The following is a 27,435-nucleotide window of genomic DNA, read 5'->3' on the forward strand; positions in this document are numbered from 1 at the left end:
AGGGTATGACGTCCGGTGACGACGCCGTGCCACACAGATACGGTGGGGTCAGGATATTTATTGCCAATCAGGGAATCATCCATGGTGTTTCAATTACAGTGACATTCTTGTCTGTCTCGGATGGTGTTTCGAATGGTGTGACTCTAAATAGATACCCGGGTCTTGCATTCTATTTAGGGGATTGATATGACCATGGGTTCTCGCGATAGTACGGAGTACGTAAATAGTGACATCTCCAAGAATGTACATCGTACTTTCGTTTCCATGATCATCTTGATCATCTTCAATCTTTCCCCTACTCAGTATTTCCTAATTTCCCATCATGTCGATATTAATTCGTCTCGTCAGCCCTGGAGGCAGTAACATTCCCGTTGTGGCTGTGCTGGCGCTAAACCCTACAGCCCCCAAGCCCGCAAGCCTTATCGCGTCTAGAACTTCCTGATCTTCCCCTCTCCAGCACTTTTTTTGTTTGGAATCTTTTTTTAAATTCATCTCCTTGGGCTCACTGGCAATTGAATCTGCGATCTCGGATCTTTCAGTCTGCCTAGTGTGGTATGTTTACTCTGTTCCTGTTTGGTGTTTCACGCAGCCACCCCCGCGCTCACCCCTCGAATTTATTTCTATATTTTCTATATCACTGACCCTATTCTCTCTTAGATCGGGCCATTCCTTAAAAAGCCTCAATTATTGGATCCTCAGACCTCTTCTTCGTTCCAGTCGTTGCTACCTAACGCGTTCCGTGTCCATTCGAGCCAACTGCACACCGCGTCTGCTACATTAGGCGTCTGCAGCCCTATCCCCACATCATGAGTTGTGAGTCGATATTCCCATATTCGTGGGACTTCTGTTCCCCGTTCTTGCTATGATTCGTCGTCTGGGGTTGGCCAAATATTCTCCCGCTGCAGCCTTGTCTATAATCTGACTGCACTGCGTTGGATACCATGGCGATCTACACGCTTCTTGTGAGCCCCCCGTGGAATATATGGGAACTGGGAGGACTTGGGCTTCTAGCTATCATTTTGTATCAGGGTCTGCTTCGCCATGTCTAAGCCCTCCCCGCTCGGTCGGCTCCTCCAGGGGTCTTTTCTGTCATTTATTTTGTGCAATTCGTCTGAGACGCCCCACAGTTCACTAACGCTCGCTCTCCTAGTCGCAAACATGCTCAATAAGCTGTCCGGGCAGCCGGAGAGCTACGAAAAGAAGTACAGGCTCCTTATACCCCCATTGCCCCACAATCGCTGACCTGTTTCACGCTTGCTATAGGGCTCTCTATAAATTCGGACGGACAATGGGCGCAGGTACATACGGAATTGTTCGCGAGGCAGATGGTCCCGACGGACAGAAGGTTGCGGTCAAGATTATTCTGAAGAAAAATGTCCGTGGCAACGAGGGCATGGTCCACGATGAGCTCGAGATGTTGCAATCGCTCAAACATCCCCACATTGTCTCTTTCGTCGACTGGTTCGAATCTAAGGTGAGCACGTCTCTGTTTAATCCGATCGTTGCGGAGCTCTAATAGTGGGCCTAGGACAAATTCTATATCGTTACACAGCTAGCCACTGGTGGCGAGCTGTTCGACCGAATTTGCGAGTATGGCAAGTTCACTGAGAAGGATGCGTCGCAGACCATCCGCCAGGTGCTTGATGCCGTGGACTATCTACACAAGCGCAACATTGTTCACCGAGGTCAGTCTCTAACCCACGTTAGCGCTTTGTATATACTAACCCTTGCGAAGACTTGAAACCCGAGAACCTCCTCTACCTCACCCGTGCCCCCGACTCTCAATTGGTCTTGGCAGATTTCGGTATCGCGAAGATGCTGCACAGCCCCTCTGAGGTATTGACCAGCATGGCCGGCTCCTTTGGATATGCTGCTCCCGAAGTCATGCTCAAGCAGGGCCACGGCAAGGCTGTCGATATGTGGTCGCTCGGCGTCATCACCTACACCCTCCTGTGTGGCTACTCCCCCTTCCGATCCGAGACCTTGACCGACCTCATCGAAGAATGCCGGACAGGCCGCATCATCTTCCACGAGCGGTACTGGCGCGATGTCTCCCAGGACGCCAAAGATTTCATTCTCTCTCTCCTGAATGTGGACCCCAGCAAGCGGGTCACCTCCGAGGAAGCCCTCAAGCACGTATGGCTGACCGGAGAGACTGCGAGCGACCGCGACTTGCTGCCAGAAATCCGCACCTACATTGCGCGCGCCCGTCTCCGCCGCGGAATCGAGATCGTCAAGCTCGCCAACCGTATCGAGTCGCTCAAGATGCACGAGGACGAAGATGGGGATGGGGAGGACATCCCCAGCCCCATGGACATGGGCAACTCAGTCGAAGAGTCAAGTGTGGTGGAACCATCAGTGCCAAGCGGCGATGCCGCTCCTGCCCCCGGCCACGCCAAGAAGAAGAGTCTGGGAAGTGCTGCCCGTGGTGCTATTTTCCGTGAAGTTGTTCTGGCCAAGGTCCGGGAGCAGAAGGAGGCCGAGGAGCGGGAGAAGATCGAACGCGAAGCTCGCGAGAAGGCTGCTGCTGCGTAAATTGTTTACTATCTTTCTTTGTGTCTCTTTCACATCTTACGTCTTGTCCATACGCTGTTTCTATGCCTATCCTGCCCTGTATCTATCTTTTATCTGCCAGGCGGTTTCTTGGATATAATTCTGTGATTCCCAACCAATCATCGCGCTTGAATTTCTTGTTTTGGTAAACTATACAACCACGAAGGGTAGCAAGCACTTGGATCTTTTTTTCCGACTCAACGTTCAAGGCACTTGTACTGAACCCTCAAGGTGCTCTAAATTGGGTTATCAAAGATTTTCACTCGCTACCATGTTCACTAGTTATGTCGAAACCAAATTGTTACCATTTGTTTACATGTCTTTTTACAGACCGCTCATGTGACCGTTGCCTAGCCTATGCATTTGCTTATTAATTGTGTCCCATCAAATTGTCATCTTCGGGTTGTTTATTTTTTATTGCCATACAATTTGACCATACACTCGCATTCACGATTTTCCGTTACTATGCTGTAAAGAAACATGCTCTCTACGTTACCAGCAGAGCTGCTGCTCTTAATAACAAGCCATCTTGATAGCCACACGGATATTTTACGGCTCGCCTCCTGTTGCCGTGCCTTCTATCCACTTTTGTTACCCAAAGTCTTTACATCGCTCGACCTGATAGAGCACCACTATGGCCGCTTGAGTCATCTGGCGCACACACTCGCATTTAATCCGACATTAGCGCAAGAAGTGCGCACTCTCCGTGTCTCCCATGAGTGGCTGCGGCCTTCCGTCATGCGATATGAACAGGAGGTTATCCTACCAGTTCTGAAATCAATCCTAGGGCCTGACGATAGCCTATCCACATGGGACCAGGAACTACAGACTCAAGGGAGTCATGACGCGTGGACTGTCCTGCTTCTGGCCCTCTTGCCTAATCTGGAGGATCTGGTTGTACAGGTTCATGAATATTCAAACTACACTCTCGAGTGGATGGCTAGAATCGCCGAAAAAGAAGGCTCTGGCTTATCTAAATTAAGACACCTCACTGTCGTATGTTCTGATACAGATGGTGGCCTCAGCTCATCGCACTTTCTCCCAATCCTTCGACTTCCCTCGTTACGAAGCTTTTGTGGGGATATGATATTTGATGGCGAGAAAGATGTCGAAGATCAAGCGTTCAATACGGCTAGCTACGGGTCTGATAATGCTCGGTACTCCAATGTCACTCATATCCACCTCAAGTCCAGTTGTTCTCGAAGAGGCTTTGCAAGTTTCATCGGCGCAGCCAAGAGCCTCGAATCTTTTATCTTTGAGCATGCCGATATCCCGCCTTTCCTAGAAGATGAGGGGATGTACGCGGCGAATTACTACCCACCATTACAAAGACATCGGGAGACCTTGCAAACGTTAACATTGACCGACGCGTACACCAACAATTATTCCAATTATGGGACTTACGGCTATGAATACATCGGATCATTCGCGGGATTCAGCGCGCTGAAGCAACTTCGGCTACAGATATGTCATATAGTAGACTGGGACCGAGGTTGGAGTGGCCGGAACGAGACAGTAAGGAATAGATTCAGTGATCTTTTGCCTCTATCGCTGGAAAGCATTATCCTTGATGCTCTAGAGGCACAGCATATACCTGAACTAGTTGAGGCGGTCAAAGACCTTCTCTCGGGAGGCCGCTGCCCAAACCTGACTTATTTAGAGGTCAAGGGAGACTGGATGCATGTCATGCAGTCAACTGAGGAGTCTAACACCAAACCCCGTCCTATACCTGCCTTGTTGGACCACTTTGCGAACTTCAATGTGGAACTTGGGTTGTTATGTTCGGCTGCGGGAGTTGAGTTTCGTCTACGTGATTTGCATATTGAGGATATTATCAAGCAGAATCGTTTGGAAGGCTTTTAAGATGATGTCCCGTGTTACGGTCTGAGTGGTCGTTAGTTCCTCCCTTGCGAGATGCTCCTTCCCAAGTGTGCAAGCGAGCGCATCGCAAAACCCACGGTCTTGATCCTCGATCTCTCTTTCTTTTCCTATTCCCTCTCTGTACTTAATAATTTAGTTCGAATGCACTCTCTCATGCGGAGACCTTGGTCACTATCTGCCCACTAGAGACAACTATTGTGAGCATTTTTCCCGAACCAAATTGCTCAGCTACGTGAATTTCCAATGTATGATGGTTTTGTAAAGGAACTGAATGCATATCCTATGGCGATACAGATGCTCATTCAAACCCTAATCACATGATCTTCAATGCTATGTAGGTATCCTGATCCAAAATAACCGCTCGACGGTGGTATTTACTTTCTAGATAAAACCACTTTCAGATCCTTAGTATACTAGACATAAAAATTTAGCACCAAATTCAGTCTTCTATACCTAGTATTTCCGTTGCGGCTGAAAAAAGAGGATTTTACCCCTGGAGCCCAAGCTTATCTGCTCAGATCGCCATTTACCTGCACCCTGCAGATCACATCCATCCAACGCATCATGGCGACCAGACTTTCCCGAAGCCTGCCTCAGGTTAATCGCCGTGTTTTCGCTAGGTTATCTTCCCGCACGACACCTCGCGTTGCGAACACCAGTGCCCGTGCTGGCTTGGTGACACGTCGCAATGCTCGGAACCTCGCGCCTTGGGCCTGCCGCGTAACACAGGCCAATATCGCGCGATATTCCCATACAGATTCTGGTGAATCGGCCAGCCCAAACGCTTCCATTTCCAATGCTGCCGATTACAGAGGATCGACCATTACAGAGAAACATTGGATGAGCCAGGACATAGTAGTTGGTATGGTCCCACTTGTTACTGCGTCACTGTCACTTCGCTAACCAAAATCAGTGGACACGTTGATTGAACCGCAAGCCGTCTTGAATTTTATGGAATTCATAACTTATGGTATTCTACCGAACGGGAAGAAGACCGATTTAGCTTTAATCGATTCAGATGAATTCCCACTGTTCATGACCCCGAGTTCAGAGTGGGCGCCTGCGCCGTTCAACAAGGCCGCTCTCCCAACTGTGCAGAAGGCGATGATGCGGATCACGGGCCCGGAGGACTTGAGCGGACTGTGCTATATTGGACAGAATATTCACTTTGTCAAAACCCGCCTCTGGGGAGGCCTTGCGCCTGTGTCCGCATCGCGTTGGCGCGAAAAAGATCTCAACAACCCGGACCATTTCACGATCGCCCATGAATACCTGACCTCCGTCATTGCCGTCTTTGAGTACCTAAATAATCCTCAGATCCGGACTAATATGCGCGATACCTTCAACAAAATATCTGGTGACTTCGGAGAAATTCAGGACGCCTTGAATGCACGGCGCAAGGCCCAAGGCGGCCTTTCTCCCGAGCTCAACCTTACTGCTCTCTGGGAAGAATATATTCGCGCACAGTACGAAGTCATGACCAGCACCGCCCATTCCTGGGTCCTCGCCCGCGTTGCCGAATTACGTGAACGGACGTTGGACAGCTTGATTGCGATCCCAGCTGAAAATACAGAATCCTCGGAAATGAAAATTCTCGCGCAGCGGTGGACCGACCTCATTGCCGTTACCTCAATGGCAGATTTCAATATTTGGATGTCCATGGATGGGTACAACGGTTACACTGCGCCCTCCGAGATCATCGCTGGGCTACACAATCCTGACCTAGAGCACCAAGACAAAAACTACGGGTTTTCCAAGCTCCTGGTAGACCGAGTCACTAAATGTATCGAGGCTCAGAACGAGGCTGCGATTGTTCAAGGTCCAAGTGCGACGCAGAGTGACGCGGCCCGCCGCGAGCGCCTTTCTATTAGTACAGTATTACAGGATGAGCTGCGTGAGAAGATACGCGGACTGGCGCCTTCGCCGCAGCCACCTGTACAGCCCTGGATTCAGCAACTCCTTCGGGCGCAGGAAGCGAGCTTGAGCTTGCAACCATGGGAAAGAGACAACTATGGGTTCGGATTAGCAATCTATCGCACAGCGGACAAGTTCTCCGATGAGCAGTGGGCAACCCTACAGCGAGACTTGGAAGCTCACTTGTCGGCATGGGGTGATGACGTCCAGGGCGCTGACGAGATCAAACCACACCTCAAACTGCATTGGTTTGACTGCAAGGAACTAGGCTTTGACACAGCAAATCCGGTAACAGCAGCAAGAAGGTTAGATGGCCTTATTCTTTCCATCCCAGGATTCAAATGAGCAAGAGACTAATGCTGCTTACAGACACTACCAACAAATCCGGTCCTCGGAAGAGTGGAACAATAAAATAGCACCATCTGTTTTCCTTCTCATCGATTTCATGGGCGTAAACTCATATATCAACGACGATTTCTACGCTTCCATCACAAAGGACAAAGCCCTTCTCAAAGGGGACTTCCAAGGCTTTGTCCTGGCTGTCGATCCAGACTTCGATAAGACTGTCACAAATGAAAGTGCAGACGGCACTGCCAGTGAAGACCCCCAGGATGAAGGCTTGGAATACCCGGGCCAGGTGCGCATCATGGGTAACCTAGTCTGGAGCGAGCTCTATCCTATGCTAAATCGGCAGTCTGTGGGACTTACGAATCTCTGGCTGCAGGCGCGAGAACATCCGATGAAGGTATATACGGGGCTGACAGTGCCGAGTCAAATTCAGCCATGGAAGGAGCTAAATGCTATGAAGACTCATATGATGGATAGCTTTGTGGAGTTCTTAAAGAAGAAGGATCCCACCATGGCAGGAAAAGTGAAGGAGTTAAGGAAGGAAGGCCGTCTTTAATTCATGGAAGCTATCGACCCCCTCGGCTCCCCCCGGCTCTGAGGTGGCGTGGAACAGCTGCGATGATGAGAAGCAACCCCGAGATGCAAAACGGAGACGTTGACCCCCTGCCAGTTTGTACTATTATCTTCCGACATGGAAGTCGATGTCGGGCGCTACTGTATTCTGATATATGTAATTGCGTTGCTGCCCGACTATGTAATAACTATGTGTGATTGAACTGTTAAGATATTTTAGACTAGTCACTCTTCCGATGTTTCAAACTGGCCTGAAGTCAAACTCAATGCTTATGTTGTATAACTATACAACTTGAAATGTCTATGACAAAATGAGAGCTACCAAGTATGAAAGACATCTATGAACCCAATATAGTCAGGTGTCAATATCACGTGGATCAATAGATGATCTCCCCACCTGCCTTTAGACCGTCCCTTTTGATCCCTTAACAGTATCTCTTCTTTTTAGCTCTATCATATCCTTTGCTTCTTCAGTTCATCCTCGTCTCACTTGGGAAGTTCTTCATTTTCTGTCCTAGACGTCATACATCCGCTCTACTCCACCAAATCGAGACACCGCCCCTCCTTCTCCACTGGAGCTCAAACATCTAAACCTTTTCTTTCAGCACCATATCGCAACAATGTTCGCGACAAAGCGTCTGAGCAAGGTGATTATACCCTGAATCTGAATGGTGCTGGAATGCACATCTTGCTGACTCTGTTCATGAACTATAGGAGCTCATTAAGGTACCGTTTCCTCCGTTTTCCTCTTGGTCTTATCGCCTTTGTCTCCCCGCATATTTTGGGAGCATACCATAGCGCCCATGCATATTGACCATCCTATAAACGTGTTCCCCTGACCTTTGACCTTATAGATGCAAGAGCATGTCCCACCAGGAATTACAATCGTCAAGTGCGACAATCTGGAGGAATGGCAGATGGACATCAAGATCCTTGACCAGAACCCACTATACCTGGATCAGACTTATCGGTTGAAATTTGTCTTCAGTAACAAGTATCCTATTGGTAAGCCTTATCTTCTCAGCAGCCTCTGTCTGTACCTTCCTCTCGGGGTCTATTCCATTCCTCTTTTTTGTCTCGTCTTTCAGATGATCAGACCATTCCGAGTTTTGACACATGATCATTTTAGAACCCCCGGAGGTCCAATTCATCCAATGTGCTGCCTCCACTGGTACACCCCGCTCAATCCCAATGCATCCCCATATCTACAGCAATGGCATTATCTGCCTTGACCTCCTGGGCTCCGCCGGTTGGTCCCCAGTACAGACCGTTGAGAGCGTTTGCATGAGCCTTCAGAGCATGCTTACCGCTAACACTCGCAACGAGCGACCCGCCGGTGACCAAGAGTTCATTGCCACCAACCGCCGTCGCATCCGTGACATCAACTTTGTCTATGAAGATGACAATGTATAAATTCCCAGCTTCTGCCAAGTTGGAGCTGGTTGGTGTGTTTGAAATAGGAATGGTTCTGCGTTGGTGGGAGAGACGTTTACATCGGCATTTTCTGCATGAATGCAATTCCGCCCTCGAGATTTGAGCGACGGGCTTTACATGTTGCCTGGTGACATTGTACTTCTTGATTCTTCGCGTCTGCATTCATCCTGGCGCTGGCCCGTTGTGGTCTCAATCGTGGAATGGTGGTTTTCTTGCGGGCGTTCAGGACTTTTTTATTCTTTAGCAATACGATCATTAAGACATTAAGAGAACCATTTCTCTTTGGACAACATTTAGTGCGTGCACATAATAGTAGAAATCAAGCAGTAGAGTCCACAGCACGGAGTATGAGATGTCTATTTTGCCTAGTGATCAATGTAATTGGCCAAATCGGTTATTCCCAAGGCAAGCTTGTCTTTCGGGAAATTCCAACAAATGAACTGTTTTTTCACACAGTTCTAGATACATATATTAGAAAGGCTCTCGCGGTCGTATATATCGTCGTAAAAAACCCAAAGGTCCACCGTATAGCTTCAAACACGAAAGTATGTAGAACGATTCACCCGTAAAACCAATATTCTGCGGCATAAGCAATTTGAATCGTTCTATTTTGACCAGCGCACGTAGATGGTGGATCACCCTGGGATGTCACAACTCGGTAAACTTCCTATATATAAATCGGTCAGATATGTATACTTCAAATCCGATTATGGACAACCCGAGCTTACCTGAATGCCGTTCCCCTTCTTGTATCCTAGCTTAAGCCACGGAACATCACCGGAGGATCCTGACGTTGAGTTCGGCGCTGGAGTAGCTGCTAATTTACCACCAGCAATCCAGGAATTGGAGCCACTCAGTCCCATGTCAAAGACAGGTTCTCCATCAGCGTTGAAGTAATGTTGGCCAATAATGATATTGTTACTTCTCGTGCCCTGGGCTACAAGGGCTGCCATGAACGCGACAGATTCAAGAGGAGTGGCGCTGATGATTGCGGGGACTTCGTGGAGGAGAGCTAAGGACGATGATGCAATGCAGGAGGCATCGAAGAGTGTAGCGGCAGCCCCTGTAGCTTTGGGATTGATGGTGGAAGCATTCGATGGGCAGGTATAGTTCTGTGTTCCTCTGCCCAATGCAATGTATTTGAGAGTCAAGTTCGTGGATGGTGCTGGGAGCGGTGGCTTTGTCGTGTTCAGTGAGAGTGATACGTTTGTGAGAGAGCAATTCCCCAGGTTGATCTTGTCAAGTTGGTGGTAGATTTGGGAGAATGAGGAAGCAAGAGCCAGAGGATGAGGAAGACCAGAATGTCCTTCCACATTTGCCGCTACAAGGAGCAATGACAGCGCTAAGAGGAGTTTCATGGTGGACGAGTAGTTTGGATCTATACGATGTAGAAAGATGGTAGAATTTGCTCGAGCAAATCTAGTTCTGGGGCTGTGAATAGGAACCAGGGTATAAGGGCAAGGATAAACCAACATGCAAGGAGAGATATCCTATTTAATAAAAATTTGGCAGGGCTACTCTGATATATAACAAAGGACATGCTCGGAGTTTAAGATTTGCCGCACAGGTAGCAAGGCAAACCGCATTCAAGGCATAGTGGATTATGGTTCAATAGGCCTTCGAGGGGACCAATGATAGATTCTATATAAATGGATACCGCCATTCACATATGAGTTGTCTTTATAGTGCATACAGCTAAGAAAGTATCCGAGTCTGTTGACTGAGGACACCATCTGAATTCCGGGGTAACGGTGTGCTGTGCTAACATTGGCTTCTTTGTTGTCAACGCCACTTCTCTTGAAAGGTTGCTGGAGAGATGAGAAATGAGATCTTAATTCATGTGTTGGTTAGAATGAAAAGGATGTAACCACGGCGCTCTAAGAGTTACACTAGCACCGTTGTTGTTTACCGGCCGGCAGCAAACAGTCGCTTTGATGTTGGACAACCTTAGAATAGATTAAGTATGATTAGAATTTTCCAATCTACTATATAAGTCAGCCTTGGAAGGCTAATCAAGTGATATTACGGAAGCTTGGAGTGTTGCAGGCGCTTATTTGAAGCAGCTACTATAGCCTAGATCTGTCATTGGCTATCGGGTAGCCTCTTGGTCTTATTCCCATCATGTGAAGCTTTTTCCTAAAATAGACAATTAGTTTCAGGTACAAACGAACAGCAAAGGCCATGCAGACCTTCAATGTCCCTGATACACTGGTTGTAGGACATAAATGAATTGTAAGCGCCCTCGCAGCGCCACAACTTTTGAGTGTCAATCGGGCAGCAACACATTTACAGCTCAGAACATAAAAGTGTTAAAATTGATCAAACACAAGGCATTATAGAGTGAACAGCCCAGAATGGCACTACTAGTAGAAATATCAACGACTTCTAATCAAATATTAGTAGTGGTAGCTCAAAGGAGTTAGTGCTATGGCAATGTGAAATGCTTTAGGGGCTGAAATTTCCCTTAAGCAATATCCCCCCTCTCATTTTGGCCTCTTTGGGCTGCTGCTATACCCTCCTGTTAGGATGTTCGCCATATTCCTTCATATTCCTTTCACATCGATGTCCAACGTCATTGACCGCCTTCAAAGGCATGCTTACGTTACAATTCACGTGATTCCAATAGACAACCTTAGAATCCAAGAAGCAAAGGTGTCGAATCACGTGCAACCCAATCACGACCTTTTTCATCACGAGGCGGCTAGCAACACAGCATCCTCAATCACCATTATTGTGACCGTTACAGCGGTTTTCAATCCGGATGTAGCTGCGGTGTTCCCTTCTGCGGTAAAACAGGCTCACTCATATCCTCGCGACTTTTACATCTTATCACCATGTCTGACGGTAAGTTTTCGCAAGCTCCCCAGCCTGGCCCCATACTGATCCCATTGTAGCCGATATCGAGGCCGTTCGACGGCTTCAAGCCGAGCGCAATGCTGCTGCTGCTAGTAAAAAGGGCTCCAAGACCTTTGACCAGTCTGCTCAGCGCACCGATAACTCAACCAAAGCCTCCCTGACGGAATCGTTCGACACCTTTTTGTACGAACGGGATGGAGCGGAGAAGTTTTCGGGCTACGATACCTCGATCGCCGTTGATGTCGATGAAGAAATGGAAGATGCGGATGGAGGACACAGACTGGTTGGCCAATACACTGCTACCAGAGGCCAGATTGATGAGATGGCGCAAGGAACTGGCGTTGAGGAGGAGGACATTCTGCTAGGCCGCGAAAAGGCGGCGCGGATCGCAGACCGCGAGACAGACTACCAAAAGCGCCGATTCAACCGTGGCGCCCTAACCCCGACGCGCGCCGATCCCTTTGCTGCCAATGCCCATGCGAATGTTGAAGGAGAAAGTCAAACATACCGGGAGGTCATGGCCATCCGTGAGGTAGAGAGGGAAGAGGAGCGCGTGAAACAGCTGATCGCAGAGAAGCTCGAGAAGGGTGAAGACGTCACAGAACACCAGGCTACCTTGAAACTTGTGGAACAGGACAAAGAGAACGCCGAGGCGGGTTCGACCGTCGCGGTGGCTACCGAAAAAAAGCGAAAGAACCGATGGGGCGATTCTTCTACCGAACCAGAGAAAAGATCGCGTTTCGATGCTCCCAAAGAGGAACCCGAATCCATGCCTTCGAGATGGGATCTAGCGCCATCTCTCACAGCTGCTACCCCCGTTGGCAACCAAGGGCTCGCTACTCCCATGCATCCATCTCAAGCAGGTGCCGCTACACCTGCAGTCGGTTTTGGGGTTGGTATGCCCGGTCAAGTTGTTGGCTGGTCTGACGAAGAGCTCGATATCATGCTTCCCGGTGAGGCCCAAGGTTACAAGGTCCTTGACCCTCCTCCCGGATATGAACCCATTCGAACCCAGTCTCGCAGGATCTTAGCCACTCCAGCACCAATTTCTAACGCTGGTGTCGGAGGGTTCATGATGCAAGAGCCAGAAACTGTTCAGTCTGTAGGAAAGGATCTTCCAACTGATATCCCCGGTGTGGGTGAACTTCAATTCTTCAAGGCGGAGGACATGGCCTACTTCGGTAAGCTGATGGAGGGTGGGGATGAGACCAGCATGACTGTCGAAGAAATGAAGGAGCGGAAGATCATGAGATTGCTGCTCAAGATCAAGAACGGTACCCCACCCATGCGAAAGACTGCTCTGCGTCAGATCACAGACAATGCACGCGACTTTGGTCCCGGTGCTCTTTTCAATCAAATTCTCCCCCTGCTCATGGAAAGGACTCTGGAAGACCAGGAGCGTCATTTGCTGGTGAAGGTCATTGACCGAATCCTCTACAAGCTTGATGATCTGGTTCGTCCCTATGTTCATAAGATCTTGGTCGTCATCGAACCATTGCTCATTGATCAAGACTACTATGCCCGTGTTGAAGGCCGAGAGATTATCTCAAACCTTGCCAAGGCCGCCGGTCTGGCTACAATGATCAGTACTATGCGTCCTGATATTGACCACGCCGATGAATATGTGCGAAACACGACAGCACGCGCTTTTGCCGTTGTGGCCTCTGCCCTCGGTATTCCCGCCCTCCTTCCTTTCCTCCGCGCTGTCTGTCGCAGTAAGAAGTCCTGGCAGGCTCGACACACCGGTGTCAAGATTGTCCAGCACATCCCTATTCTCATGGGTTGCGCCATTCTCCCTCATCTCAAGGAGCTGGTTGGATGCGTTTCAGGTAACCTCAGTGATGAACAAGCTAAGGTTCGGACCGTCACCGCTCTATCTCTGGCCTCTTTGGCGGAGGCTGCGAACCCATATGGTATTGAAAGTTTCGATGACATCTTAAGCCCTCTTTGGACGGGTGCCCGCAAGCAGCGTGGCAAGGGTCTCTCTGCCTTCCTCAAGGCTGTCGGCTACATCATTCCTCTTATGGATGAAGAGTATGCCAACTACTACACCACTCAAATCATGGAGATCCTTATTCGAGAATTCGCCTCGCCAGATGAGGAAATGAAGAAGGTCGTATTGAAGGTGGTTTCTCAATGTGCAAACACTCCAGGTGTGACTGCCGGCTACTTGAAGGAGCACGTCTTGACAGAGTTCTTCAAGGGCTTCTGGATGCGACGTATGGCACTCGATCGACGAAACTACCGCCAGGTGGTCGATACCACAGTGGATCTGGGCCAGAAAGTGGGTGTTGGCGAGATTCTCGAGCGCGTCGTCAACAACCTGAAGGATGAAAGCGAGCCATATCGCAAGATGACTGTGGAAACGGTCGAAAAATTGATTGCATCGCTTGGAGCCGCTGACATCTCTGAGAGGCTGGAAGAACGCCTCATTGATGGTGTCCTCTTCGCCTTCCAGGAACAAAGCATCGAAGACCTTGTTATTCTCAATGGATTTGGCACGGTGGTAAATGCACTTGGCACGCGATGCAAGGCATATATCCCTCAGATTGTCAGTACTATTCTCTGGCGCCTGAACAACAAGTCCCCCACTGTTCGACAACAGGCAGCCGATCTGATCTCGCGCGTTGCGCTGGTGATGAAGCAGTGTGACGAGGAAGCACTCATGGGCAAGCTTGGTATCGTGCTCTACGAATACCTGGGTGAAGAATACCCCGAGGTTCTGGGCTCCATCTTGGGTGCTTTGCGTGCCATTGTCACCGTGGTCGGTATCACCCAGATGCAGCCACCCATTCGCGACCTCCTTCCCCGACTTACCCCCATTCTGCGCAACCGTCACGAAAAGGTGCAGGAAAACACAATTGATCTCGTTGGTCGTATTGCCGACCGTGGTCCCGAGTCCGTGAATGCCCGCGAATGGATGCGCATCTGCTTTGAGCTGATGGATATGCTCAAGGCTCACAAGAAGGGAATCCGCCGGGCGGCCAACAACACATTCGGTTTCATTGCCAAGGCCATTGGTCCTCAGGATGTCCTGGCCGCTCTTCTCGGCAACTTGCGAGTCCAAGAGCGTCAGTCGCGTGTCTGCACAGCTGTCGCCATCGGTATCGTGGCCGAAACTTGTGCCCCGTTCACTGTGCTCCCGGCGCTGATGAACGAGTACCGGGTGCCGGATCTCAACGTGCAAAACGGTGTGCTCAAGTCCTTGTCCTTCTTGTTCGAGTACATCGGCGAGATGGGCAAGGATTATGTCTACGCTGTCACGCCGCTGCTAGAAGATGCCCTTGTCGATCGTGATCAAGTCCACCGACAGACCGCTGCCAGCGCGGTTAAGCACGTCGCACTCGGCGTGATCGGTCTTGGTTGCGAGGACGCCATGGTCCATCTGCTGAACCTGCTTTTCCCCAACATCTTCGAGACCAGTCCCCACGTCATCGACCGGGTCATCGAAGCCATCGAAGCCGTCCGGATGGCGGTCGGCACTGGTATCGTTATGAACTACGTTTGGGCCGGCTTGTTCCACCCTGCTCGAAAGGTCCGCATGCCTTACTGGAGACTCTACAACGATGCATACGTCCAGGCAGCCGATGCGATGGTTCCTTACTACCCGGACATGGAGGGCGACGTGGAGCGACCGGAACTGTCCATCATTGTCTAGGGATGGTGTTGTAAATGGATGGTCTGCTTTCTCATGTATTATTCATACGGATTTTTATGGGTGCGTTTTTGCTAGCCGGTGTTTTTCTTTCGTTCTGATGGATATCAGATCTCATGTACTGCAATGGAATATTAAGTCTTCGCAATATTAATGGGAACCTCTTTTACCTTATCTACTAAACTATTAAACTATATCTGCACCCTAATGCAGACATACTCGTAAAAGCGAAGTTATGTTGCAAGCATGGAAGCGGAGGCCTTTCCTATTGCTTCATGCTGAGGTGCCTAAGTGTAACTGTATTCCATTTGTGGACATCAATTCAAAAATGGAACTGACTACTGCATAGTATTCCAAGCGTTTGTGATAGATATCTAAAATATACTTTGTGGCTGCTTACTCTCGTGTAATTCCGGTAGGTGATATATATCTCTATCTAGGTACGATCATTCCAAGGTTCAACGGCCTTCTCCTTCATAGTCCGATATACGAACTACAATTTCAATTGACTTTAATCTCTAATTCGGAAACAACCGTTCTGTAGAGTCGATCGTTTCTATAGATTGTATAACATACGTAGAATAATCGAGCCAAGCATGGTGACAAGGGCCGATCAGGCAGGGATCGCTCCAAGGCCGACGATGATGTCAACAAGATCTCTAATCTCCAAACAACAGGGTCTGAGTCTGGGGTACGGAGTATAAGGACGTCATTTATCCGACGTAAGTACTACAGTCTACGAGTAACTAACTAACTACAGTAAGTCCAAACCTATATTTCTTAGTACTTACGCAAAACATCCAGCAAGCCATTCAGCTAAGAGAATAATATGGGGGCAACCCCCTCCCCTTTCCCTCTCCCCATTTTGCCACACAAAAAATAGAAACCAGAACCAGAAAAGTCGTCATCGCAGGGTCCGGAGGAGTTACAAAGTAATCAAAAAGGAGGGGCAGGCGATGTAATCGCCAATGGCTCTAAGCTTGCCGTGGAAGGGACTTGGCGCAGGAAGTGGCCGCGTAAGCTCTTGGCTCGTGTGGGGAATCTCCATTTTAGAATTACGTTTGTACATGCTTAGTTCTTTTTATATCGAGGTTACATACAGAGTACAGATGTAGGCATGTGGTATTCTAATATGGATTATGGATATAGAGTATAGACTGGAATAATCTATGGAAGTAAGTGGATATGTATGTTGTATACTATACCTTCAATATAAATCGAGTACGTACTCATTCTCTACCGCGAATGTGAATGTATAGAGTACAACATATCAGATATCGAACTAAGCACTGGAGTATGTAGCTTCAAACTACACAGCCTCCCCCTGAATTCAGGGTCCATCCCCAATCACACTGAACCACCGCGGAATGGAGGGGATTTGATTTCCCTGTATGTACTCCGTACTGTACTCGTAGTACTCCCTACGGAGTACACAACGGTGAAGTCAAAAAGAAAACACACAGACCCTGATAAGGGGGCAGTTGTGTAACGCCCCTTTCTACCCTTTTCCATGGTTTGCACACGTTCCAACCTGGGAAGGTCTGGAATCCTCTTTTTTTTAGATTTCCAGGGTCTGCTACCCGCTTTAGGACGTGAGTTTATTGATTATTCTTATTACATACTCACGATGGAGTACTTCCGTACTCCGTAACTACTCCGTAGCATCTCCGGGTAAGCTATCAGTTCCTCTTTTAGCGCGGTGGACACGGCACAGAACCAGAGACCACAGCTGCAAGGACCATGGGTCCCGGTTTGAGGTTCATAGATCCTTAGATCGTGGAGGTACGGAGTAGCACATGCAGGGAATGAATCCCGAGGTGACCCCACCTGGAAGGCGTAAAGCGTATGTATATGGGCATGCAGTGTATAGTAGAGGTGGGGAAGGCCTGTTACGCGCATCAATCCAACCTCGAGATCCGGCGCTGTATGTAAAGTGCAAGTAACTATGTTTAGCTGTCAAGCATGCGAGATACCGAGATTGGATTCATGTGAAAGAGAACGGAGTCTACGGAGTACACTAGGAAAGATAACTAAGGAAAAAAAAGGTTATGTTGATCTGCGGGATTGACTTGCGTAACGTAGTAGATCATTTCGATTAGGAGAATACTTGCGCAACGGATGATTGGAAGCTTTTAACAATGCTGGAACGTTGTTATTGTTCTGTTCTAGGACAATAAACCAAAAAGCAAGCTACGTAAATCATAGCTAAGACATGATTGTTCTGTGAGAATTAGATGACTATACTATACTATAACATTCTGAATCTTGCAAGGGATCGGAGACCCTGCAGCGCCCCATCACGGCGGTTGAGGCACACAGCTAGGGATACACACACTTGGTGGATCGGCATTACCTTTTTTTTGGGCCACGGGCTATGGCTATGGTACACTAAGATTTATGCTAAGACTACGGCCCCTCCCTCAGGTCTTGGTATTCCTGCAGTGTTTAGGATGTCTGGTGACATAGGCCAAGAGAGAGGATTTCCCCACTTCTTGTCTTCATGCATCTGATGTAGGGTTGTATGTGAGTACGGAGTAGACAGCAAGCTTGATTTGTACCATAAGATACAACAGTCCAGGAATGGGGAAAGGCTACAGCGCACACCGCAGTTTCTCCAATATCCACCGTCAATTCTCGGGGAACTCCAACAAGAACCGCAGAGATGGGACTTGGCCCAAAGTTTCTTCTTCGGTGGCGGGGAGGTCCGATCAAACAGTCGAGTTAATCGCCTATTAAGGCAAAAGTCCGTTTCTTCAGGCTAAAGAGGCGCACTTGGTCTCACGCTGACAACGCTAAAGACCGTCCAGTCGCAAGCCATGTCCGAGGTTCTCCGGCCATGTTCCGATTCTCTCGACCAGCCCCACTACGTAATGGATAAGGAATCGCAGAATAAGTACTGGTCCAGACTAGTGGCAGGGACAAATTACTCGGTGCGGCTTAGATCACGGAGGATAATGCAAGAATAGTTTATATTGGGATCTCTCTCTCGAACAGGAGGGAAAGGAATGACAATATAAAATATAAATTACGGAGTCACTGTACGTATGGGAATCCCCCCACTCGCGTTTCAGGTTGTTTAGCGTTGACCCTGAAAGTGGCAGTGTTCCTAGCGGGAAATGTGGAGTCTAACCAGGATCGCACGCAGGGATCTCGAGTTTGGGGACGAAAGCCAAAACGGGCTTTGCGGGGAGGGTGCTGGGGGAGGGTCATTTGACTTTGGGTTTGTGTCAGTAGGACTATGGGGTACGATGTAGAATCATCCAAAGAAAAGCCAGCAAAAAGATACTCATCACGGTTGCAAAAAAAAACCCGAGTATTCCAAGTCTCGCAATCCAAGGTTAACCTTCCTACTTTGTTCGACCTATACCAAGGAGTCGATAACCACGTTGGCTTAAAAGCGCGGGATGAGCACGCGTCAGCTCCTGGTGGGGCTGAAGATCCAATTGGTCGATCAACGACTGCCAAGATCGGCTATCGACTATCTGCCGTTTTCAGGTGGGCCTGGATTGCCAATGGACGCTGCGGATTGGCTGGCAGGCTCTGCAGCAAACATGTAAGAATGTGGACCCCATGCAATTAAGCCACACTAGGCCCAACTGGGCCGAGCTAATCCGGATTAGTGTGAAACTGTGGAAAGAAACCTAAAGGGGTCCGGTATCGGGATACCGGGTGTCGTCCAATCAGGGGCGGCCGAGTTCAATAAGTTTTGTTTTTTTTTTTAAAGGGACTGCCTAGCTGTGGATGCTAAGCTGTGGATGCCATATGGGTTGTCCCATTGACCCGGATTGTCTGTCGCCATCCACAGATCCACTGGATGTAACGCTTTGGACATGAATGGTTCACCGTTTCAGTTCTATGTATAGAAATTGGGAGCGTGACGGGGAAATACAATATACTAGCGAACATACTATCGGATCACTCATTACCTCGAATTTTCACTCGCTATCCAATTTTACCTCATTATCGAGTTTTAACTCATTACTAGCACTACTAGAAACATATCCACCCAAAAGAGACGATGATCAGTCAACCTTGAATTAGGGACATGACGATCTGCCGTGTGGGAACTGCCAAGATCGGAGCCCCATGCAGATGACAGGCCTTTGTTGGCCAAGGGTACCTGATTGACACTCGGCATTGAGGCGGATCGTCAACGTGCGAGATAAGGATCTGATTACAGCGTACTCCGTCCTTGAGGAGGTAATAAGCGGCTCGACATGGGCAACTGAGATCGAAATCCAGGGGTTGATATCGCTATTTCTCCGATCTGCCTGTGTTGAACTGTCACATCTCAATCTCTGACCGCCCTTTTCCCTTTTCTGAATTTTCCAGCGGGTTTCTCGGAAAAGCAGATAAAACCGTGAAAGCACGACAGAAAAAAAAAAACTTCTCAGGGTCCCAGAAGACGCGTCATTAATATGAGCCGTGTCGGAGCGGTCAGGGCCGTCAAGGCCGTCAAGGCTTCCCCCCTTGACGGCCCATCGCGAGAAGACCTTGAAGCAGGTCCTCTCACACAGGTTTCCAACGTTCACGACCTTAGATATGCTCCACCCCTGTGTCTGTCTAGTCTAGGGGCCCTTCTGCAGCGGTGGACCTGTACAAAGTGCAAACCTATAGAACTCCGAGAGCTGCAGGTCTGTATGGAGTACCAGCCGACCCCATTCTCCAGCTCTGCCGGCACACCCCGGCCCAATATTATGGCCCAGGTATACCTTCCTCAAAAAGTTGAACTACTGGACGCCATTGCCAATGTACGGCGTATACAGATACGGGACGAACCAAGCTATATCCACCCCAAAACACAAAACCATCTCTTGGCGCCCACACGTTCTAATTCTCACATCCCCTCCGGGCCCTTCCCCCACCCACTCTCGACCTCAAAAATGAGCATCTCAAAAACGCCACATTTTGCCAGCACAGTGGGCGTTCGTTGAGAGAAAGACGGAGTTCTGCCGGTGAGATTGTTCGGTCCACCAAACACGGCATGCACAAAAGGGGGAGTCACGCCCAGCCTCCAGCCCATCTTGTTGCATTGCTTGTTTTTTCTTTTTTTTTGCGTTGTGTTGGGTTGGCTGACCGAGACCGAGAAGTGCGCGCCTCTTTTAATTTCAAGGGCTCCATATCTGGGCTTTTTTTTTTCAGAATGGGGCAATTTGAAGCTGAAGTAACCTGAACCTATGTATTATTTTTTGCCCCCTTTCACTTTTCGCTTTCAACTTGGTGCAATGTGGACATGGCAGTTGGGTACCCGACTGACTGCCCAATTGCGCTCTTTTTTTTCTTTTTTTTTTCTCTTTTGGGGGGATGTCCACCCCGACCGCCTAGACACGGGACTACGGAGTAAGGATGGCGAGACTGGAGAGATGTTTATTCGCATCCAAAGGCTAAAGTGCTGGGGATAAACTGTAGTCTGATACAACATACCTAGAAAGCTAATCGCGACTCCAATCTTAATCCAGTAACCCGGGACCCACGGTCGCCTTCGAGGCACACATCCGCGATATCCATGGATACCCCCATACTGCATCTGAGCAGAGGTGAACGGATGAGGACCGAACTCCGGATAGTTGCCCACGGCCCACAGGTTGTTTAATTGCCGGTTTCCATGGTTTCTGTAGGGACTCCAAGTTTTTCGAAAAGGCAAAGGACGTGGCGTCGCCATGGTTGGAAACTGGAATGCGGAGAAGCTGGGAGAGAGGAAAAGTTGGAACTGCGCTTATTCTTTTCCTTTTTTCGCTTTGTGTTGGCTCCCTGCTCCTAAGCTTCCCGGTTAGATCTCCGTTGTGCCGAGCCCACGGTTGAACATGTTTTTGTCCTCTCGTCCGGGAGAGCGGCAGTTGATCCTGAATCAATCCTCGAATGTGTGTGGTTTACGGAGTACGGGATGTCCAATATATGTACGTCGTACTTCGGTCTTACGCTAGATGGCTTCCTCCCCCCCGGGCTAAACGCCAATCATGGGATGGAGACGGATATAGGACTATGTGATTGGAGGAGGACTAGGGTATGTCGCCTTTTCTTCAGCCTCTTCCTCGGCTCTTGGTCGACGATCTGTTTCCCCCCTCGTACCTTGTACCTTGTACCTTGAGTGATCAACCATGTCTTCTTTGAACTTTCTATGGGTGACATCAAACCCCGAGCCTCGGGGACCATAGACCACCCATATCGGAAATTTATTTATTGCGTATTGGCACACACTATTGAATAGGAAAATTTGGTCGGAGAGAAAGAGGAGAATCTGTTGGTTCCACTGCACGAGGCCATGACCATGACCATTTCCATTTCCAAATCCACAAGGGGAAAAAAAAAAAAGGTCAATAGATTGTGATAATTGTGATATGTCGACCTATTGCGGGAGCGGCGCCCACCAACTATGACCAAAGCGGCCGTTTACCCGTTTTCCCACTGGGTTGCGCTGTTCCGCCCCTCTGACGTCGCTGCCCCAGTCCTAATACAGGAGAAAAGGAAAACATGGCTTGCAGCCCGTGGCTCTCTTGATTATCAAGGCCCAATACGAGGTTGTTATGGGGTTTTCTGTTGGCCCGGGTGCCTTAGGCGTGGACTTCAGGACGGGCTCTATGTGATACAGCTCGCATGGCCCGGCTAATGGCAGCGTTGGTATTGGAACTTATGCCTTCTACCTGCAGGAGGCTTTTTTTTTTTGGTGTACCGCTGGGCGAGCTCATTGCACGGTCGTATCTGTATCTATATGCGGTGGTTTCTGCGAGGACTAAACTAAACGGTGTGATGAATGTTGTGTTTTGGGACTTGCTCTGAGGTACTCCGTAGCCGTAGACTGTCCCGTGTGCGCCATCGGATTACAGTATATATCTAGATATACTCAAACTAAAACGAAAACTAAAACCAAGACTACTCTAACTAGTTGACTTCTGAAACAGGAGCTCGAGTTAGTCCAACGTCATCGCATTTTTGCCGGATTCCCTGACTCGATGGAATTAGAATACAGTCAATAATGCTGGCGGCTAGTGATTCGATACTGCCTTCTCTCTATGTAAGGTCGGGTTGGCGCTAAACCCTCTCTGTGCCGTGTCATAGGCCCCCTCCATGGCTTAAGCCATTCCGTTTTATCTTTTTATTTCCAAAGAATCAGAACATGTGCCTCTGATCCTGCAGCTTGCCAATAATGGAGACTCTATTCTACGATAGTGGTTGGTCTCAAGCCATGTCTCTGAAATCAAAGTTTGGATAAAAGCTACTCGAACTAACGGTGATAGCCACGAATAGAGGTATTCCGCAAGAACTATCACTATATCACTCATATTAACCCCCACGGCAACGGGTATACCCTTTGACACTGGGATCTGCCCCGCTACATTGAAACAGCGGACTCAGGGCGAACCTTGGTGAGTTTATTTCTTGGCAGTCCCTTTTGTTTTGTTTTTACACAATAAAATATATTTCCTTCCGCTTTTGTCTCTCAGACACGGCACAGTTCGACCACTCACAGCCTTCATCACGGCTAGTCTCCAATTGAACATTCCCCTAGTCTACACCCCCTTTGATTCTGAGGTCACCGACTGCTTTTTGCGTCTCATGATTTTCTCCTTTTTCGTATTATAAGCTTAGGGAATATTTCTGGTTATGCTTATTTTCCTGTAGGATGGCCGTTCCGATGCCGGAGTCATCTGGGACATTCCCAGGTCAACATTGATGGCCGATTCTTTAGATCTTCCATTCCTCAGCCTAGTTGATTAAGCAATTAATATATTTTAGACCCTGATTGACAAAGCGTAAATAGGAGGGCTAGTATGCTTAGGGTCAATATCCAGAGGAATTGTCCCCCCGAGGAACTGGTGCGGACCACTTGTGCCCTAATCCAGGTCTGTCCACCAATCCCGAGAGGGGAAAATAAAAGAAATCCCGAATTTGTAGTCATGAAAATCCTTAAAATGGGAAAAAGAAATAAAAAAAAAAGAAAAGAAAATGGGAAAAACTCAAATTATAAACAATTATAAACAATTTAAACAATAAAAACATTATTCGAATAAAATAAAAATAATAAAATAATAAATACCGGTATTATCATTTCCAGCGATCTGCGACCCCCGACGGGACGTCGTCAGTGGCACTTTGGAGTATGGGATCATGCCTTATATTCCTTCATAAGCTTCGCCGATCCCCTTCCCCAGACTGTTTCTGCTTTTTCTTTCTCCCTTAAAAATATAAAATAATTGTTGATCATCGGGTTTATCACTTTGTCTTCATATACCTCCGGATCAACACAGACGATCACTCTATTCCATTACTTTTTGGACTCGATCTTCAATCTCTCTATACAGTTCTACACGCGATCGATTCGCGACTCTATTCCCTATGACGATGGTTATGGAAAATCAGAACCGTCCCTATGGCGGCATGAGCTTCGACAATGTCTATCATCACACCCCACCACAGTTTACAGACCCGTGGGCACACAGTTCGTCGCATTCGACGCCCCCAGTCTATGCGACCTCCATGGGCAATGGCGCCAGCATGGGGCTGGGCCAGGTCAAGCAGGAGGAAGTGAACCGCTCCGCCATGTCCATGCCCTATCCCAACATCCCCGTGTCTGCCCCGTCAATGGTGACCGGGTCCAGCTACGCGAGCGCCGCCTATGGGCCCGAGGTAATGGGAATGCAACACGAGGTTGCGCGCACAACTTTCGACCAGGCTCCTTCCTACACCAGCGCTCCCCCAATGAGCAGCTTTGCACCTTCCAGCTATGCCTACGCCCACGCCCCTATTCACCCATCCGCGCAAGACGGCCGCCGTATCTCGCACTCGTAAGTTGATTCGAGTCTGCATTACATGGAATCGCAAAGACTTACACAATCCACAGAGACGCCGCTCGCGTTGGCGCTTCAGCTTCCGCCCCTACGTTCGGTGATGCCCTCGACGCCAGCCGCGGAATGGTCGCTCTCAGCCAGGATCTGACTCCGCGCAACATCTACGGCCCCGGTCCTCGCGGCACGCGAGGCTCGGCCGATTCATACGGTTTCCCTTCCACCCAATCCTCCGCCTCGTCTATCTCCTCCGGCGGCAACTACCCCTACTACAGCGCCTCGGTGGGCTCCGTCGACTCCTCCGTGACCGACTACAGCTCCACAACTTCCGAGTCATACGAATCGCGCACTCTTCCCCGGCCCACTAGCCTTTTGGCCGGTAGTGCTCCCCCTGGCCCGCAATCGATGATGAGCCAGTTCAGCTCCAAGATGCCCTCCAACACCCAGAAAAAGCACAAGTGCAAGGTCTGCGACAAGCGGTTCACGCGTCCATCTTCGCTCCAGACGCATATGTACAGCCACACTGGCGAAAAGCGTGAGTTTTTTTATTGTTCCGTGAGAACTAAATCATTCGAATCATACTGACATTTTCCAGCATTCGCGTGTGATGTTGAAGGCTGCGGGCGGCACTTCTCCGTTGTCTCAAACCTGCGCCGTCACAAGAAGGTCCACAAGGGCGAGAAGGATCCCGGCTCTGGCGATGACGACGAGTAATCTGCCAATCTTTCATACGACTACATCTTCCACGGAAGCTGTCGAGTGCTCCCTCTCCTACGCCCTCGCGCCTAAAGCGAATCTCCACCCTTCACAAACTCGTTCTCCGTCTGAGCATGCACCAACTGTGTTGGCATGTCTATCCAAACGGTTCCGGCTTTCTCGTCTCCTTGTACAACAGCATGGATCACCTTTTCATCCCTTTTTCTATTTCACCTCCGACAAACATTTCCCGGAGAGAGAAACGCTTATACATACCATACCCTTCCAAAACGGTCTGTGATTTATGGGTATAATGGGTTCCGTTCGAGGGCGACAGGCAAGAGAGAGCTTCTTTTTTTTCTTTCATATTTCCATGTTTCCTTTGTTTCACCCACGTTATGACCATAGAGGTTTCCGGCTGGATGCGTTGTTTTGATTTGATTTCTTATTCTTTCCCTAGACTGGGCGTCACCTTTGTGCTTTTTTCTCGATACCATGGGGCTTGTGATGATTCGATGTTTTTATTCTCTGCAGGCCATACCCTGACTTGTTTTCGCTTCTTAATCTTCCATTGCCTGCTTTCTGCATGGCTTAAAGCTATTACATTGTTTTTTCTTTCCTCGATCGCCTTTCCAGTGCATGGGTTTCCAATTTTAGGTTTGTTGGTGATGATACCCATAGGAAGAACATGTTCCTATTGTTTTGATACTGGCTGGGCCTGGCCTTGGTCGAGTCAATTACTGTCGCTACTACATATATTCTAATCAATAGAAGACATTCTGAACATTAATTGGACTTGTAGTCATTAGTTATATGCTGATATGTAAACCCTTGATCTTCGAAGGCATCACAGCCGTTCTAGTCTTCTCTTCCCAGCTCGCTCCGCCGCTGCTCGACCAGCACGACGCCCAAACACAGTCCCAGAAGTCAATCCACTTCCACCAGGGTAATTATCGTAGAAGATACCCCCAAGCATCTCACCCACACAATACAACCCAGGAACCTCATCACCCGTCGTCTCCGAAGTGACCGCCGCGGTCTCAGGATTCACAGCCAACCCCCCAAAAGTGAACGTGATACCCGCCGTGACCTTGACAGCCAGGAAAGGCGGCTTGTCAATCGGCAAAGCCCAATTCGACTTAGGAACAGCCAGCCCCTTAGTAGCAAGCCCATCCTTAGCAGAAGGATCCCACCTCCTCTGCCCACCCACCCCCTCAACAGAAGCATTATACTCCTTGACACACTGCACAAACCGCCCAGGATCCAAAAGCCCAACATCCACACACTTCCTCGCAAGCTCCTCCAACGAAGCCCCCTCAATCCGCCTCACCACCTCACCCCGATACTCCTCCTCCCGCAACCACGCCACCGTCCGCGCATCCCAAACCTGAAACGCAACCTGTCCTGGCTGCTCCAACACCCGCCGCCCAATCATCGCATACGTATAGTTCCGCATATCAAACCCCTCATCCACAAACCGCCTCCCATCCCGATTCACCATAATCCCAAGCGGATACCCGCTCTTCGTATACTCGTTCGAAACCTCCCTACTGCCCGACTCCGTCGGCGCGTCCGCGTCCCACGCCACGCTATGACATCCACTCCAGTTCCCGGCTGTTTTAGCTGACGCATCGCGCTGCGCTATTTGTAACATCTCGCCTGTGTTGTATGGTGTGCCGCGCACGCGCGCGCCGTCCCATCCGGGCCCGAGCCACTGCGCACGCAGCTGCGGACTAGCCTCGAACCCACCTGCTGCGAGAATCACCGCGTCGGCAGCGATGGTGGTTCTCCTGTTCTTGTTCCTGTGTGTGTCAGCGCCAGCACCAGCTCTGTCAGTGTGGACAACTTCCACGCCGATAACAGCACCGCTCGTCGGGTCCGTCACCAGCCCCGTGGCCGCGGTATCGAAGAACACACCCACGCCGGCGTTCCTGACCGCGCGCAGCTCATCTTCTACCAAACCCTTCCCGCCATCTTGTGTTTTCAGCGCGAGTCCGCCCCAGAACTTGACCCGGCCGTTGACTTCATACGCCTGGCGGTTGAAGGAGAGCTGGAAGCGGATGCCGTTGGCGGCTAGCCAGCCGACGGCGGCGCGCGAGTCGGATACCAGCGCTGCTGATAGTGCGGGGTCGGTGCGGTTGCCGGTCATGCGTTGCAGGTCGGCGGTGAAGTCTTGTTCTGTGTAGACTGGTATGTCGATGCGGGATGCTTGGGTTGCGTCCGTGTTGTTGACTAGTGGGAGGAGGTCCGGGAGGCCGTTGTGGGTTGTGCGGAAGGCGCCGGCTGTGAAGTAGGTGTTGCCGCCTGCCCAGGTGAGGGGGCTTTTGTCGATTACGGTTATGTGGAGGGTTGGGTTGGTTTGCGCGGCTGAGAGCGCGGCGCTGAGGCCGGCGTTGCCGCTGCCTATTATGAGGATGTCGGTCTTTTGGGGGAGAGGCATGGGGGTTTGGTGGGGGGATGTAGGCTGGATTTAATGTAGTTTGTAGATGTAGTGGTTTGTTGGTTAATGTTGCTTTTTGGTGGGAGTGCGGTTTTATACCTCGTTACATTTAGGGCTCGGTGGAGGTTCATTCTCCGGGTACTCCCCGCGCTCCCCCGCAGTTGGGATGTCGATCTTCGTGGATTTGCGATTGAGGTTTGAGGAGCTGAATATCAGGACTTCTCCGGTTTCTCAGGGCTTTAAGGCAGTATTGGACGATATATCCAACTCATATTGCATACCAAAGGCGCCACAGAGCGCAC

General features: G+C 49.5%; 9 protein-coding genes across 9 annotated transcripts; 7 read left to right on the forward strand and 2 right to left on the reverse strand.

Annotated features, from left to right (window-relative positions):
* Positions 1 to 322: 322 nt before the first annotated feature.
* On the forward strand, positions 323 to 810 carry LCP9604111_5810 (uncharacterized protein; the record flags this gene model as incomplete). The annotated part of the gene is made up of 3 exons (XM_039073662.1): positions 323 to 426; positions 540 to 552; positions 658 to 810. The coding sequence occupies 3 exons, from the start codon at positions 323 to 325 to the stop codon at positions 808 to 810; spliced, it is 270 nt and encodes an 89-aa protein (XP_038928321.1).
* A 348-nt stretch (positions 811 to 1,158) lies between these two features.
* On the forward strand, positions 1,159 to 2,535 carry LCP9604111_5811 (serine/threonine-protein kinase; the record flags this gene model as incomplete). The annotated part of the gene is made up of 4 exons (XM_039073663.1): positions 1,159 to 1,202; positions 1,264 to 1,474; positions 1,529 to 1,685; positions 1,736 to 2,535. The coding sequence occupies 4 exons, from the start codon at positions 1,159 to 1,161 to the stop codon at positions 2,533 to 2,535; spliced, it is 1,212 nt and encodes a 403-aa protein (XP_038928322.1).
* Positions 2,536 to 3,033: 498 nt separating this feature from the next.
* Positions 3,034 to 4,416, forward strand: LCP9604111_5812 (F-box protein; the record flags this gene model as incomplete). Its single annotated transcript, XM_039073664.1, has 1 exon — positions 3,034 to 4,416. The coding sequence occupies one exon, from the start codon at positions 3,034 to 3,036 to the stop codon at positions 4,414 to 4,416; it is 1,383 nt and encodes a 460-aa protein (XP_038928323.1).
* Positions 4,417 to 4,998: 582 nt separating this feature from the next.
* Positions 4,999 to 7,252, forward strand: LCP9604111_5813 (uncharacterized protein; the record flags this gene model as incomplete). The annotated part of the gene is made up of 3 exons (XM_039073665.1): positions 4,999 to 5,296; positions 5,348 to 6,653; positions 6,718 to 7,252. 3 exons carry the CDS (start codon positions 4,999 to 5,001, stop codon positions 7,250 to 7,252), a joined length of 2,139 nt encoding a protein of 712 aa, XP_038928324.1.
* Positions 7,253 to 7,889: 637 nt separating this feature from the next.
* LCP9604111_5814 (ubiquitin-conjugating enzyme E2) lies at positions 7,890 to 8,682 on the forward strand (the record flags this gene model as incomplete). Its single annotated transcript, XM_039073666.1, has 4 exons — positions 7,890 to 7,916; positions 7,984 to 7,995; positions 8,124 to 8,274; positions 8,399 to 8,682. 4 exons carry the CDS (start codon positions 7,890 to 7,892, stop codon positions 8,680 to 8,682), a joined length of 474 nt encoding a protein of 157 aa, XP_038928325.1.
* A 580-nt stretch (positions 8,683 to 9,262) lies between these two features.
* Positions 9,263 to 10,061, reverse strand: LCP9604111_5815 (DUF3455 domain-containing protein; the record flags this gene model as incomplete). The annotated part of the gene is made up of 2 exons (XM_039073667.1): positions 9,263 to 9,370; positions 9,432 to 10,061. The coding sequence occupies 2 exons, from the start codon at positions 10,059 to 10,061 to the stop codon at positions 9,263 to 9,265; spliced, it is 738 nt and encodes a 245-aa protein (XP_038928326.1).
* Positions 10,062 to 11,537: 1,476 nt separating this feature from the next.
* Positions 11,538 to 15,217, forward strand: LCP9604111_5816 (U2 snRNP complex subunit HSH155; the record flags this gene model as incomplete). Its single annotated transcript, XM_039073668.1, has 2 exons — positions 11,538 to 11,547; positions 11,598 to 15,217. 2 exons carry the CDS (start codon positions 11,538 to 11,540, stop codon positions 15,215 to 15,217), a joined length of 3,630 nt encoding a protein of 1,209 aa, XP_038928327.1.
* Positions 15,218 to 23,554: 8,337 nt separating this feature from the next.
* On the forward strand, positions 23,555 to 24,711 carry LCP9604111_5817 (C2H2-type zinc finger protein; the record flags this gene model as incomplete). The annotated part of the gene is made up of 3 exons (XM_039073669.1): positions 23,555 to 23,997; positions 24,054 to 24,532; positions 24,593 to 24,711. 3 exons carry the CDS (start codon positions 23,555 to 23,557, stop codon positions 24,709 to 24,711), a joined length of 1,041 nt encoding a protein of 346 aa, XP_038928328.1.
* An 829-nt stretch (positions 24,712 to 25,540) lies between these two features.
* LCP9604111_5818 (uncharacterized protein) lies at positions 25,541 to 27,133 on the reverse strand (the record flags this gene model as incomplete). Its single annotated transcript, XM_039073670.1, has 1 exon — positions 25,541 to 27,133. One exon carries the CDS (start codon positions 27,131 to 27,133, stop codon positions 25,541 to 25,543), a length of 1,593 nt encoding a protein of 530 aa, XP_038928329.1.
* Between the last annotated feature and the right edge of the window lie 302 nt (positions 27,134 to 27,435).

Source organism: Penicillium roqueforti, assembly GCF_015533775.1.
Source record: "Penicillium roqueforti strain LCP96 04111 chromosome Unknown scaffold_14, whole genome shotgun sequence".
In the NCBI taxonomy this organism is placed as follows: domain Eukaryota; kingdom Fungi; phylum Ascomycota; class Eurotiomycetes; order Eurotiales; family Aspergillaceae; genus Penicillium; species Penicillium roqueforti.